At 41.7% G+C, this 14,665-nt stretch overlaps 1 protein-coding gene across 1 annotated transcript in view; it reads right to left on the minus strand.

Annotated features, from left to right (window-relative positions):
- The window catches only part of ARL3 (ADP ribosylation factor like GTPase 3), a 35,568-nt gene extending 21,078 nt beyond the window's left edge, over positions 1–14,490 (minus strand). The window contains exons 1-3 of the mRNA XM_021699761.1: positions 14,383–14,490; positions 7,800–7,943; positions 2,016–2,132 (exon numbers count right to left, since the gene is read on the minus strand). Coding sequence (XP_021555436.1) covers positions 2,016–2,132; positions 7,800–7,943; positions 14,383–14,385 — 264 coding nt within the window. The 5' untranslated portion in view covers positions 14,386–14,490. The remainder of the gene's footprint in view (positions 1–2,015; positions 2,133–7,799; positions 7,944–14,382) is intronic.
- Positions 14,491–14,665: the final 175 nt, after the last annotated feature.

A 14,665-nucleotide genomic window follows, 5' to 3' on the forward strand; every position in this document is an offset into this window, starting at 1 on the left:
ATATTCTAAAGGTAGAACTGGCAGGATTGGCTGATAGGTCAGAGGTGGGGAGTGAGAAGAAAAGGAGCCAAGGATGACTCCAATGCTTTTGGATGAATGGAACTGTCATTTACTGAGAAGATAGAAGAAGCAGATCTGGGGAGGGGTGGATGAAGATAATAATTTGGTTCTGGACATGTTGAGGATGAAGGGACTTACTAGCTACTGAAGTGGAGATGTCAAATAGGCAGCTAGCTATATATGAAACCAAGGTTCAGGGGAGAGTTTCCGGTTGGAGATAATGGGGTGGGATTCACCAGCAAGTAGGTGGTAATTAATGCCTTGAAATTGGATGAGGTCACTTAAGCCACAACTTAGAGAAGAAAAGCACAGGCCTGAATTGTGGGGGCATGCCAACATTTGGAGGGAAACAAAGGGGAAAAAAGCAATGGAGATTGAGAAAGAGTAGCCAGTGAGATACGAGGAAAATCCAAGATAGAACGGTATTCTGGAAAACAGGGGAAGATAATGTTTCAATGACTGCATGACCAACTTCATTAACTGTACGGCTAGGTCAAGTAAGAGGAGGATGGAAAACCCTAGCAATGTGGAATTCTTGGTGAGCTTGAATGGAGGGTTCAAGAGAGAAGAGGAGGAGGAAGTGAGGATAGAGAGCTCAGGAAACTCTTAACATAGTTTTGTTTTAAAGAGAAACTGAGGAATAGGGCAGTATCTGGATGGGATACACAGCCAGGGCAAGAGTTTTTTGTTTCTAAACAAGAGAAGCCATAGGCTGTGTGCATGCCCATAGAATGATCCAGTAGAAAGACGCATAGGAAGCAAAAGCAGAGAGTGAAGTTATTTGAGATGCACGATGGTTTCTATTGGTAATGAAGTCACCAACATGGCTGACTTTATGGCAGTTCCTTGTCTATGGGCAGAACTGTAGTAAATGCAAACTTTCCATTAGAGTTTAAAACGGTTTTTTTTTTTTTAATTATTTATTTATTCATGAGAGTCAGAGAGAGAGAGAGGCAGAGACAGACGGAGAAGCAGGCTCCCCGCCCAGCAGGGAGCCCGATGCGGGACTTGATCCCAGGACCCCGGGATCATGACCTGAGCCGAAAGCAGACGCCCAACCATCTGAGCCACCCAGGTGCCCCCTCCATTAGAGTTTAATGAAAATAATATGCAGGTTTTTTTCTCCTATCCAAGTTCATGAGACCCCCTGGTTTTAGACCATGATCATGACAGAGAGTAGCTAAGGTAGGGTGGATGAACTGAGAGGCTAAGGTATTGGAGAAATGGAGTATGTGGATAGTGAGCTCTCCAAGAATTCTGAAACAGTAGTCCTACAGAACGTGACAGTGAGCTGGGAGCTAAGATCTCAGCCCCTTCCTGAATGAATGCTGCCTGAGCCAGGGAATCCCCAGTGCACAGGGCAGCTGCTTCTACTTCCAGACAGTGAAAATGATAGGAGACTTTTTCCTTATTCTGAGTTAAACTCTACCACCTAGTACTCCGCAAACTGCTCCTCACCCAGTCCTCTAGAACTATTCATGATGAGGCAAAACTCTCTGACTTAACACAGATCTTGAAAGCAACTGAGAACAGTTCCAAGTTTCTTTTCTACGAAGAATATCTGTCTTTAGACCATTCCTTATGCATCATTATTTCCAGGACCTCCACCATCTTGGTTGCCTCTTTGGGATACTCTTGTTGACTTCCTGGGGATGGTGGAGTCAGAGGCACTATCTTCTGATTTCCCTTCTGATGTTCAAATCACTATGGTAATTAATACTTTATTTTGTCAAGGCGAGTGTGGGCACAACATTGTATTGAGCAAAAGCAAAACTCATATACAAATTATACAAAGATGTTTCTCTCTCACAATCTGCAGCCTCCTGCTAGCCCTAAATTCATAGTGACTAATGTTATAGCAGTGGAATTACTGACAAGAAAGAACATTACAGTGTTAATATTCCTAACACACTGCAGAAACGACTATGAATTAGTGCATGAGAAGGAATACTTACGAGAATATCAGTATTTTCAAAATAATTTCTCCAGTATGGTCTGATTTTTCTCTGTCCACCAATGTCCCATACATTCAGTTTAAAACCTTGTGATTGTACACTTTTGATGTTAAATCCCTGAAACAGAGGCAAAAACACCAAGCTTTATTAAGCTTTGAGATAATTCTGACAAAGTTATATTTAACAGCTATGTTATTTATTAATTATGGGGTACTCTGCCAAACGTGATACTGGTAACACTGAGAACAGTCTGCTATGATAGGGAAGAAAGAAATGTGTTTTTACATGCTACTTCATTCGGGTTTGGAGTCAATATTAATGTCATGGCTAACATGACACTTTCTCTAATAAGTACACATGTGCACACGTGCGTGCGTGTGCGCACACACACCACTGCTGAGAACAACTTGGAATGAGAATAGTTCTGATAATCAACACAGACCACACCTCCTGATGGATCCTCAAGATGGTAACATTTAACAGAATATTACATTTAACCAACAAAAAAACAGAAGCTAAATCTGAAGACTCAATAGAACAGAATAAATTCCAAGTTTAAAAAGAGGCAAGAGCTACAATCTGCAAGACAGGATTCTTTAAGAAATTTCTTCATATGGGTTAATCAGGAAAAGGAGGGAGCTGAAGTCACGACACTATGGGAGAAGCTGGTTTGTAACTGGACTCTTAGCCCCCGTGAGGAAGGGATGACCTGCTGGAACAGCATGTTCAAACGCTGAAGTGGGGCCCTCAGTTATAGGAAGTGATGAAAATAAACAAGCAGGCATTGGAAACTGTTCTTTCATAAGCATTTCTGATGAACTTGAAAAGAAAGTATTCATTTTCAGGACAGTGACTCAAGGTGGAACTTTGAGGAAGGTGAGCAAATCAGGGGCAGGTGGAACTGTGAGCTGGGAGTTGGTGTGCAGAGAAACAAATTAACACGACCTCTGGGGTTTGGAGAGAAGGCATTTCATGAGCAATAATTAAAAAAATAAATCTTTTTCTGAGAATGATATAGTGAAATCAGGACTTGAAAAATCCAATCAACAGCTTGCTATCACAGAAGTGACATTTCATCCAGGAGAACTGGAGTGAAGTGGGCCTGGGGACGTCTCCATAAACATTTGCCTCATCTGGCAGCCTGCCAATACAACTTGCCTCTTGCAGAAGAACAAGGCACAGTGTGATGGTGCAGGAACACTGCCACCCAATTGCCACTGAGGATAAACGCACTATAGGGGATACCTGGGGATGATGCTGACTACAGCTCCTGTAAGATGCCAACGACTGAATAAATTAGAAGTTTAAGAACTCTAAAGGGAAGTGGCTTAAGCTTATTGCAAAAGGCAGCTTCATTCGGACTCATTGACAAAACCACTTTTGTGTGCTTAAAAGTTCTATACTTAACTACGATATTCAATGTCAAAGCCAGTAATGTCAAATCTTTCTGGAATGAAGCAGGAGATAAATAAGAGTAACTCCTGGAATTTGACCATATGTATCAACTGCCTTAAAATTCTATAAGTCATCGAAAGAAAAAAAATTCTATTAAGTCATCGGACCAACAAATCTAAGAAATTATTCTAAGGAAATAATGGGTGCAAACATTTAGAAATGGGTATTACATAAGTATTATTTATTTTTATTCTTTTAAAGATTTTATGTATTTATTTAGCAGAGAGAGACAAAGCGAGAGAAGGAACTGGAGACGCTTAAGCAGGGGGAGTGGGAGAGGGGGAAGCAGGCTTCCCGCTGAACAGGGAGCCAGAGGTGGGGCTTGATCCCAGACCCTGGGATCATGACCTGAGCTGAAGGCAGACGATTAACCCACTAAGCCACCCAGGCGCCCCGTCATTTTTATTTTTTATTTTAATTTTTTAAAGATTTTATTTATTTATTTGAAAGAGAGAAAGAGGGAGAGAGAGCACCGAGGGAGAGGGAGGAGCACTCTCCCCACTGAGCAGGGAGCCCGATGTGGGGCTCGATCCCAGGAGCCTGAGATCATGACCTGAGCCGAAGGCAGACGCCCAACCGACTGAACCACCCAGGTGCCCCTATTTTTTATTTTAAATATACCCATCATAGGTGCATCTGGCTGACTCAGTAGAGCATGCAAGGGTTGTAAGTTTGAGCCCCATGTCAGGTATAGAGATTAATTAAAAATAAAGCCCCATGTCAGGTATAGAGATTAATTAAAAATAAAGTCTTTAAGGGGCGCCTGGGTGGCTCAGTCAGTTGGGCATCCGACTCTTGGTTTTGGCTGGGGTCCTGATCTCAGGGTCTTGAAATCCAGCCTGCATGGGGCTCCATGCTCAGTGCAGACTTTGCTTGAGATTCTTTCCCCTCCCTCTCCCTCCCCCTCTGCTCCTCCCTCTGCTCATGCTCTCTCTCTCTAAAATAAAATCTTTTTTTTTTTAAGATTTATTTTTTATTTTTTATTTATTTGACAGAGAGAGACACAGCGAGAGAGGGAACACAAGCAGGGGGAGTGGGAGAGGGAGAAGCAGGCCCCCTGCGGAGCAGGGAGCCCGATGTGGGGCTCGATCCCAGGACCCTGGGATCATGACCTGAGCCGAAGGCAGACGTTTAACGACTGAGCCACCCAGGCGCCCCTCTAAAATAAAATCTTTAAAAAATAAAATAAGATCTTTAAATATACCCATCATATATGCATAGAAAAAAAGGATACATTTTTTTAAGGATTTTATTTATTTATTTGAGAGACAGTGAGAGCTAGAGAGAGAGAGGGCATACACACAGAGGTTGAGGGAGAGAGAGAAAGAGCTTCCCCACTGAGCAGGGAGCCTGATGCAGGGCTCAATCCCAGGACCCTGGGATCATGACCTGAGCCGAAGGCAGATGCTTAACCGACTGAGCCACCCAGGCGCCCCCCTATTTTTTCTAATATAAAACAAAAACACAATGAAAGCTTGTTTTTCTTTTTTCTTTTTTTTAAAGATTTTATTTATTTATTTGACAGAGAGAGACACAGTGAGAGAGGGACACAAGCAGGGGTAGTGGGAGAGGGAGAAGCAGGCTTCCTGCAGAGCAGGGAGCCTGATGCGGGGCTCAATCCCAGGATCCTGGGATCGCGACCTGAGCCAAGGGCAGACGTTCAATGACTGAGCAACCCAGGTGCCCCGAAAGCTTGTTTTTCTAAATTTTTTAAAAGATTTTATTTTTAAGTAATCTTTACACCTAATGTGGGCCTCAAACTCACAACCCTGAGATCAAGAGTTGCATGTTTTTCCGACTGAGCCAGGCACCCAGAAGGCTTGTTTTTTGTTTTTTTTTTTAAAGATTTTATTTATTTATGTGACAGAGAGAGACACAGCGAGAGAGAGAACACAAGCAAGGGGAGTGGGAAAGGGAGAAGCAGGCTTCCCACCAAGCAGGGAGGGAGCCCGATGTGGGGCTTGATCCCAGGACCCTGGGATCATGACCTGAGCCGAAGGCAGACGCTTAACAACTGAGCCACCCAGGCGCCCCAGAAGGCTTGTTTTTAAAGAATAAATATGGGGGCACCTGGGTGGCTCAGTTGGTTAAGCGCCCATCTCTTGATCTCAGCTCAGGTCTTGATCTCAGGGTTGTGAGTTTAAGCCCCATGTTGGGTTCACACTGAGTGTGGAGCCTACTTAAAAATAACAAGAAAAAGGGGTGCCTGGGTGGCTCAGTTGGTTAAGCGTTGGAGTCTTGATTCTGGCTCAGGTCATGATCTCAGGGTCATGAGATCCAGCCTCCTGTTGGGCTCTGCGCTCACTGGGGAGTTTGAGATTCTCACTCTCTGCCCCTCCCCTCCGCTCATGCACACATGCTTGTTCTCTCTCTCAAATAAATTATTATTATTTTTTAAAGATTTTATTTATTTATCTGACAGAAAGAGACACAGTGAGAGAGGGAACACAAGCAGGGGGAGTGGGAGAGGGAGAAGCAGGCTTCCCGCTGAGCAGGGAGCCTGATGCGGGGCTCAATCCCAGGACCCTGGGATCATGACCTGAGCTGAAGGCAGACGTTTAATGACTGAGCCACCCAGGCGCCCCTCAAATAAATTAAAAAAAAAAAAAAGAATAAATATGAAAACTTGACATCATATAATAACAAAGTCACCTATAACATATCAAATAAAGCCTAAAAGTTAGAATTGGAACTTTGAGTCCATAACTTAAGAATTCATTTCTATGTTCACAGTGCTGGATGCCCTCATTTTACTGGTACTCTTAAGAGATACAGCCTACCACTAATACTCAATTAAAAAGAAAAAAAACCCTAGATTTCTTTTTCTGGCAGAAATCCCGACACAGTAATATGTGTTTTTAGCCCTTCTAGGCTAGACTACTGTAATTTGCTCCTCCTTAGGCTATACATTAAATTTGTTCAGAAGCTGTAAAATTGCTTATTTGGTAGCAATTGAAATGACTTTTCTGCAAAAAGTTGCAGATCAGTAAGACTCACAAGCTGTGAAGTACACAGACCAGCACAGCCATTCAAACCTGACACTAAACTTATATCACAGTACAGTGGTGGAAAATGCTTAAAAAACTGTTTTTGCTAAAACCTCTAATGCTCAAACATTTTAAAGTGACTAAGACCAACAGGGCTGTCCTCTAGTTAGGAAACCCAACGGGTTGGTCAAAGGTCAAGCCTTCGCAGGATTTCCTACAGGGAAGCAGGTCTAAAGAAGGAGGGTTGTTCCACTTAGGATTTGTCTTTCAACTTCCACACCGGCAGCACCACTGTTGCCTGATCCTTTGTGTTTTGCTTGCTTAGCCTTAGGAAAGAGGCTGGATTAAAAAATATAGGGGATTTTTTTTTAAAAGATTTTATTTATTTATTTGACAGAGAGAGACACAGTGAGAGAAGCTAACACAAGCAAGGGGAATGGTAGAGAGAGAAGCAGGCTTCCCGCCAAGCAGGGAGCCCGACGCGGGGCTCGATCCCAGGACCCCGGGATCATGACCCGAGCCGAAGGCAGACGCTCAACGACTGAGCCACCCACACGCCCCAAATATAGGGGATTTTTAAATTAAAAAAGTGATAGATATATTTGTATTTATTAAGTCTGAAAAATATACACTAAAATATTAACAGTTTTTCTCACAGTACTCTGTTTTTTTCTTTTATATTCTCTCTGTATTTTCTTTTTAAAGATTTTATTTATTTATTTGAGAGCGAGCACACACAAGCACAGGGGAGGGGCAGAGGGAGAGGAAGAAGCAGGCTCCCCGCCCAGCAGGGAGCCTGATGTGGGGCTGGATCCTGGGAGTCCAGGATCATGACCTGAGCCGAAGGCAGATGCTTAACCGACTGAGCCACCCAGGTGCCCCTATATATGCTTATTTAAATGATTTATTTAACAATTGGTAAAATATACATAACATAAAATTTACCATTTTAACCATTTTTAAGTGTAGAGTTCAGGAGTACTAAGTGCATTTACACTGTTGTGCAACCATCACCACCAGCCATCCACAGAACCTTTTTCATCTTACAACACTGACTCTCCGTGCCCTTTAAGCAATGACCCCTCCAATCCCCTCTGTCTCCAGCCCCTGGTAACCACTATTCTACTTTCTGTCTTTATGAATTTGACTACTCTAAGTACCTCATACCTATGTAATCACTCGATATGTTTTTGAAATCTTAGATTGTTTTTAAATTGTATAGACTTTTCTCAGTAACAAAACTTTGAGGGTGGACAAAACTGTATTTCCCATTTTGCCTTCCATATTGCTATGATCACTTTCCATATGTCACACAAGCACCTGGGGCCAGGGCAGTGCTCACCTGTGTAGGTGTAATGTGGCTGATGTCTTCAGATGCAAGCTGCTTCAGAAGAGTGGTCTTGCCAGCATTATCCAAGCCCAGGAGAAGAATTCTCACCTCCTGGTCTGGTGCACTTTTCAATTTGCGCAAAATTGAGAGCAAGCCCTTAAACAACCATGAAGAAGAGAGATTACTTTTGGGGCACTGACTTTGATATTAGTAGATATCAGAATATCTTCTCCTCCTTGAAAAAAGTTCTTGGTTGTGGAGAGCTCACAGTATTATTTTCCAGCTCAACGTCATTTATTCCATTTGCTTCATCCTCCTAAGTTTTGGCAGAAGTACTTCAGCAAATTCAGCAACTCAATAAATAGCATGGCTTATTGCTGTTCCTCCTATTAATCCAGTTTAGCAGTCACCCCAAATCTTCTGGGAGTGTGAACTACTACTCAATTCATGTTCCTAAAGCCCTTCATATACACTTAGAGTAGAGCACACATCATATCAAACTATAGGTAATTGATTTTTGTATTTTTCTCCTAGAGTGAAATTTATTGCAGGTAAGAATTATAGCTTTGGTCTCCCACAATGCCTGGCACTTATTGGACAGACATTAGATAATAGTTGTTGAATTAAATACAATTATCCACCCAAGTAAGTGCAAGATTTTACCATGCTACACACACACACACACACACACACACTCTAAAAAAAAAGTTGTATAAAATTGTTTAAGACTTTATTTCAGTTTACATTTAAGACTTCAGCATTCAAAATACTCTGATGACCTAAAAAAAAACCCAATACTCTATCACCATCTAATTTTCACAAGACCCATATAGGATAAGTGCATAGTATAAATTATGTTTTTCAGATGAAGAATCGGATACAACAGAGAGGTCAGAACATTGTCAGTCAGTCATGAAGAATAAAAACAATCACAATTTAGCCAGGGTATTTTCTACTAGTAATTTAATATAATAATTGTTTCTTGTTTTTATTATTTTTTAATGGCTAGAAATAAACCATATTGCCTTTTAGCTACAGACATAAGAAACTCTGTATAAGATAGTTATTTGTTCTGTCCTGCAGCTGACAGTCTTGTTCCAATGAGGCATGAGTTACAACAAGAATCAAAGAATTCCAGAGTTTAAAGGGCATATAATCTAATCTCCCAGCCCAAGGAGAAATTCCTTCAAGCTGAGTCTTAGAATTATATAAAATGGTTATATTTTTTTTATCCTTATTGCACCAGGCAATAATTCAAACCAGCCTGTTCACTAAGATCAAATAACCATTCTGTGAAATAATTCTCAACAACTGAGTCTTTGGACAATGATATGCAAATATGCATAATTATTAAGAATTCCTTTCTGCCTCAGAGGCTCTTTGTTTACTACTTCTAGTATTCTGTATTTGCACTGACTTGTTAAGGATTACATTAACCTCTCTGTGCCTCAATTTTTTCCAGCAATAAGATGGAAGATTTAGTTTAAGACAGAAAGACAAATCTATACCAAAAGATTTAGGAAGAATGATTGAACAGATTTCAAACAAACAAAAAGATAGGTAGGTCTTTTTTTTAATTTTAATTTTTTTTTTTGGCATGACATTTTTCTTTTGTTTTTGTCTTATCTGGCCTTGAATACTTTGACAACATTCCTTTTTTAAACTATATTTATGAGAAGTCTCCCTGGCTTCTATTAGCTACATTGCAATCACTCATTTATAATACCACCTTTCAGAACAGTTAAAATTAGAATTCTGAGATCCTCAGGGGACTGGTAATAGAAAAAGGCTAGAACAGGGAAAACACATTGTACTACTCATCCTGAGTTCTTGATTAGATGTCCTCATTACCTCTTCCAATAAAATTCTAAAATAACCGAAATTTATCACACCAGTACATGAAACGACAGTACAGGTAAAATTCTCATGCATTATCTACTAGTGTAGAAATCATGAAAGATGTTTCTTTTTTTTTTTTTAAAGATTTTATTTATTTATTTGAGAGAGAGAGAATGAGAGAGAGCACATGAGAGGGGGGAGGGTCAGAGGAAGAAGCAGACTCCCTGCTGAGCAGGGAGCCCGGTGCGGGACTCGATCCAGGGACTCCAGGATCATGACCTGAGCCGAAGGCAGTCGCTTAACCAACTGAACCGCCCAGGCGCCCATGAAAGATGTTTCTATAAAATATTTTCAAGGTTCAAAATGAATGTTTTAGGTTTTTCCTCATGTATCTCCTCTTTTAAAACAAATCTGTAAATAAAAATACTGCTTTCTGCAGGCCGAGACTTTTTACACACTTATTATATTTGAAATTGAACAATGAAGAGAAATTAATTTCTATTCATCTTAAAAGGGGAGAAGCAAAGCACAGAAGAGAAAACCATTCTAACTATACCTAAACTTTATTAACTTAAAGGTATCAAAAAATGATACTTCTACATTTCTAATGAGTGACTTTCCTTATCAGGAAATAACTTCATATGCTTCACCTTTAAGTGAAATTACAGAGAAATGGAAAGTTCAGTTACTATTTTCTTCAATCAAAATGATAGATGGCATCTGAAGCATGGTCTAGGGAAGACAAATGCAAATACAGTACAGCATCATATTAACCCAACTACTGAGGACAGGGGATCACAGGATTATCAGGGTTTGCTAAATAGGGAAGAGGATATTTATAGATATCAGAGTTCTGCCTGAAAGGTACAAAGTAAGCTGATTTAAGAGGCTGGAGGAAAGAGAGCAGAATAAGTCTATGTTTCTAAACATAAGTGTCCATACTTTATTTTAAATGTCAAATGAAGGGAGATAGCCGTTAGAAGTTAATTTTATTATGGGGCTGAGTTTTGTAGTATAAATACAAGGAAACGAATTTTTAAAGTGTATTTTTTGTTAAAATACCCATTCATTCCTTCATTCACATTAAATATCCACAGTGTGCCCCAAGTACAACAGCAAAACAGACATGATTTCTATGTAGGATTTGTACTCCTTTGACATTAAAGGCAATTTAAGAAATCAGAACTTTAGTTCATTGTATAAAGTCTATTATCAGCATGTGTGCATATAAGTTATCTGCACCCTGGTGGACAGAAGTGGTCTGACTCAGTCATAAAACATCTAAACAAACTTTCTACAGGCAAATTATGAATACATGTGCTATTGACTACAGATATTTTATCTGCCTCAAAATCAGCTTAAACTCAGCTACTGGCAGAAGCATGGTGCACTGACCTAAAATGATACAAACTAGGTCATTCAGAGAAACTAGGGTGGTAGAGGGTGAGAGAGGAATGTGATGGTGGACGGAAAGTGTATGTGGCTGTGAGGAGCAGTTAAAATTTAAATATTAAAATTAATAAGCCACTGTCAAGTACATGCACTCTCCATAACTAGCTTAAATGGAACTGAGTTCAATGTATCTTTACCTCTTTAACAAAAAAATTATGCCGCTCAGGGAGACGTTATTAACTTCCAGGAACTCCTATAGCTTTGATAGGGAGAACCTCACCTAAACTTGTCTTCTTTCTCCTCATCTCTCTATTAAATAAATACAGTGTTTCCTGAGGAACAAAATATGGGCATTTCCTCAGGAAGAGTGGGTTCCCACCTTACCAGAGTCCTAATAAAAACATTGGGGATGGGGATGGAGGTGGGGGCGCCTGACTAGCTCAGTCGGTAAAGCATGCGACTCTTGAGCTCCGGGTCGTGAGTTCAAGCCCCACGTTGTGGCTAGAAATTACTAAAAAAAAAAAAAACTTAAGAAAAAAAAAAAAGAGGGCACCTGGGTGGCTCAGTCAGTTAAGCGTCTCCCTTCAGCTCAGGTCATGATCCTGGGGTCCTGGGATCAAGCCCTGCATCAGGCTCCCAGCTCAGTGGGGAGTCTGCTTCTCCCTCTCCCACTCCCCCTGCTTGTTCTCTCTCTCTCTGTCAAATAAATAAATAAAATCTTAAAAAAAAAAGGAACATTATGGGCTTTGGAATTTCATAGACTTGAGTTCACCTATCTTCCATGTGTAACCCTGGGCACCTAGAAAATGGGAACAATACTTATATCTTAAGAAAAATGCTCTGAAGATTGAGATAATGTATGTAAAGCATAGTGCGTAGTAGACACTCGAAGCAGTAGTTGTGTTGGTTGTTTTGTTTTTTAACTTTTCACTGACCATTTTCTGACCAGAAAACACAATTTTAGGAAAAGTCTTCCAATGCTGAACATGCTTGATAAGTACCACTAGGTTCATGTACGTAGAAAGTACTCCATAAATAATTTGAGTGAAGGGGTCATCTGTTAAATAGCAGTGATTACTTAATGCACTAACATTACTGTCATCTTAGTATTTTACCAAAGACTTGATATCAAAACGCAGGGCTAAAATAGCTGACTAAAAGTTCAGAGAAAACATTGGGGTTTTTATTTATTTATTTTTAAAGATTTTATTTATTCATTTGAGACACAGAGATACAGAGAGAGAGACAGAAAGCATGAGCAGGGAGAGAGGCAGAGGCAGAGGGAGAAGCAGGCTCCTCGCTGAGCCAGAAGCCTGATGTGGGGCTCGATCCCAGGACCCCGGGATCATGACCTGAGCTGAAGGCAGACGCTTAACCATCTGAGCCACCCAGGCGCCCCATTGGGGTTTTTAAATAAGAAATAAAACATATTAGTCATAGCTGAAGGTTTATAAAGCAGAAACAAAAACCTGGGACTCAGCCTTCAGTTGTACAGTTATCCCAGGGATGGGTGGGATACCAGACGTGACACACTTAATCACACCACTGATGGTTTAAATTCTATGTTCCACTTTCAGTTCTAAGAATAGCTCACACTTTTGGAGATAAAAAAATGTATTTGGGAAACCAGATAAAGAATCCAGAATGATTTGCCCTAATTTCATATTGTTCATTTTAGGGAAAAAGAAAAAGAAAAAATCTGTCTTGATCAATGAACACAGCAGTTGTATACAATAGTGCTGTAGCACTGTCAATTTGCTGTCTACAGTGTCAATTTGCACCTGGAAACATGAGCAGTGGTTAATTTATTGTGGCCTGTAATTATAAATTAAACAATCATGAAAACAGTCCACTTAGTTGATAAACAAACTGGGGAAAAGTTAGCCAACGCTCATGCGTTTCTCATTTATGATGACATCTCATTCTCTGTTGGTTTGGCATGCCTTTTTTATTCCAATTCTAGTTATTTTCTGTGTAAATATTTATGTTTGTACTCATTTATTGAGAAAAACTTAGCCTTTAAATGGACAGCTCATGTATAAATGATTAATAAAAAGAAAACGTAAAAATCTGTTTAGCCTGAGGTTAATAAAACTGCAATGTAGCAAGTGTGAAATGTGATTGGCAACTTCAGATCAAATTCTAGTTCTTTAACAATCTGACAATGTAAAATCAATTCTTTTTCCTATCAAAATTTACTCATTGGATAATCTGACCAAAAGTGCATGCATTTTTTTTTTCCTTGCAGACATCTAGTCTTCATAAATTAATGGACGTGGGGTAGGGAAGTAACTAAGTTTGAGTGCCTGGCTCTGTGCAGTTGGTAAGCCAGCCAACCTATTCTAAATGCTTCAAAGTCAATTTTGCTTTGACTTGCTCTAAAACTACTCAATTCCATTTCAATACCCTCCAACTAACTGCACAGAAATCAACAAGGAACAGCGTGTCAACGGTCAGATCTGTCACACATCATAATTCACAACTTGGGAAAGCTTTAAGTCTGACAGAGAAAAGCCAACTGATAGCCACTCTAGTTTTAATTTCCCATTCTTTTTAGTTTGGAGATCCCAAGGTGAGATTAAGATCTTTGGTTCTGGTGTGGTCATATGTAAAAGGTTGCAACAGGTTTGAAATGAAATACTAAGGACTGGGCAGCAAATTTGCCTCCATCAATATGGATTAAGTGTTGAAGGGAAAATCGGTCATCACCAACAACCAGACTTTACAGAACTCTCAGCAAATAAATAACTCGTTGCTGCCACGCAAACACCAAGACGGCGTAAAATCCACCAGGCATCCCTTATAAGCGGTACCTCTTTGTGTCCTGGGATTTACACCCCTCCCCCCAGAGGCCCGCACTTCTCGAGGAAGAGGAGAGCTAGGCTACCATCTCCCCTGGTACCGCGAGGACGACCTCAAAGACAGTAGCGCTGACCCTTCTCCCCGATTCTGGCCGGACCCCGGTGGACCCACTTTCCAGCGGTACCGGAAGGCCGATTCCCTAGGAAGATCTAAGCCTGCATGCGGAGTCTGCTTTCCGCAGTTATTCGGATCCGCCCTCGCCTCCGTCCCTAGTAATGATGGAGCCCCGGCTCTGTACCGGGATAGCCACGCAACCTTTCAGCCCCTTCCCCTAGCTTCGGACCCGCTGCAAGCCCCGCCTTCCTCCCCAGGCCCAGGTCTCCTTCCAAGGGCCCACCTTCGGGATTCCCCGCTGCCCCCCGAAACCAATCCAGAACCCAGACTGCAGGCTGAGCGCCGTCCCATTCCCTCCTTGGCTTCAAGCGCAGTGGCCCGCCCTGGCCCTGAGGACTGGAGGGGGGTGACCGGCCAGCTCCAGAGGGGCCCGGGCCCCCACACTCACCATCCTCCCGCCGAGTCCCTCCTCCTCCTCCTCCTCCTCCTCCTCCTCCTCCTGCCTCCCCGTTACCAGGGGCAACTGCTGCGGCACCGCCCCCGACGTCCCTCGCACGCACAGCGGAGAAGCAAAGCAGCCGTACGGGGCGGGGTCCAGCTCCGCTTTTCCCAAAGTGCGCAAGCGCGCCAAGGTGCCCGCCCACTGCGCGGGCGGGCTGCTGGAGCGACTGGAGCCGGCTGCCGGCTGGTAGAGACCCGGCGAATGGTTAAAGCTCGCCCACGTGGCTGGT

Source organism: Neomonachus schauinslandi, chromosome 6 (assembly GCF_002201575.2).
Source record: "Neomonachus schauinslandi chromosome 6, ASM220157v2, whole genome shotgun sequence".
NCBI classification, from domain to species: Eukaryota; Metazoa; Chordata; class Mammalia; order Carnivora; family Phocidae; genus Neomonachus; species Neomonachus schauinslandi.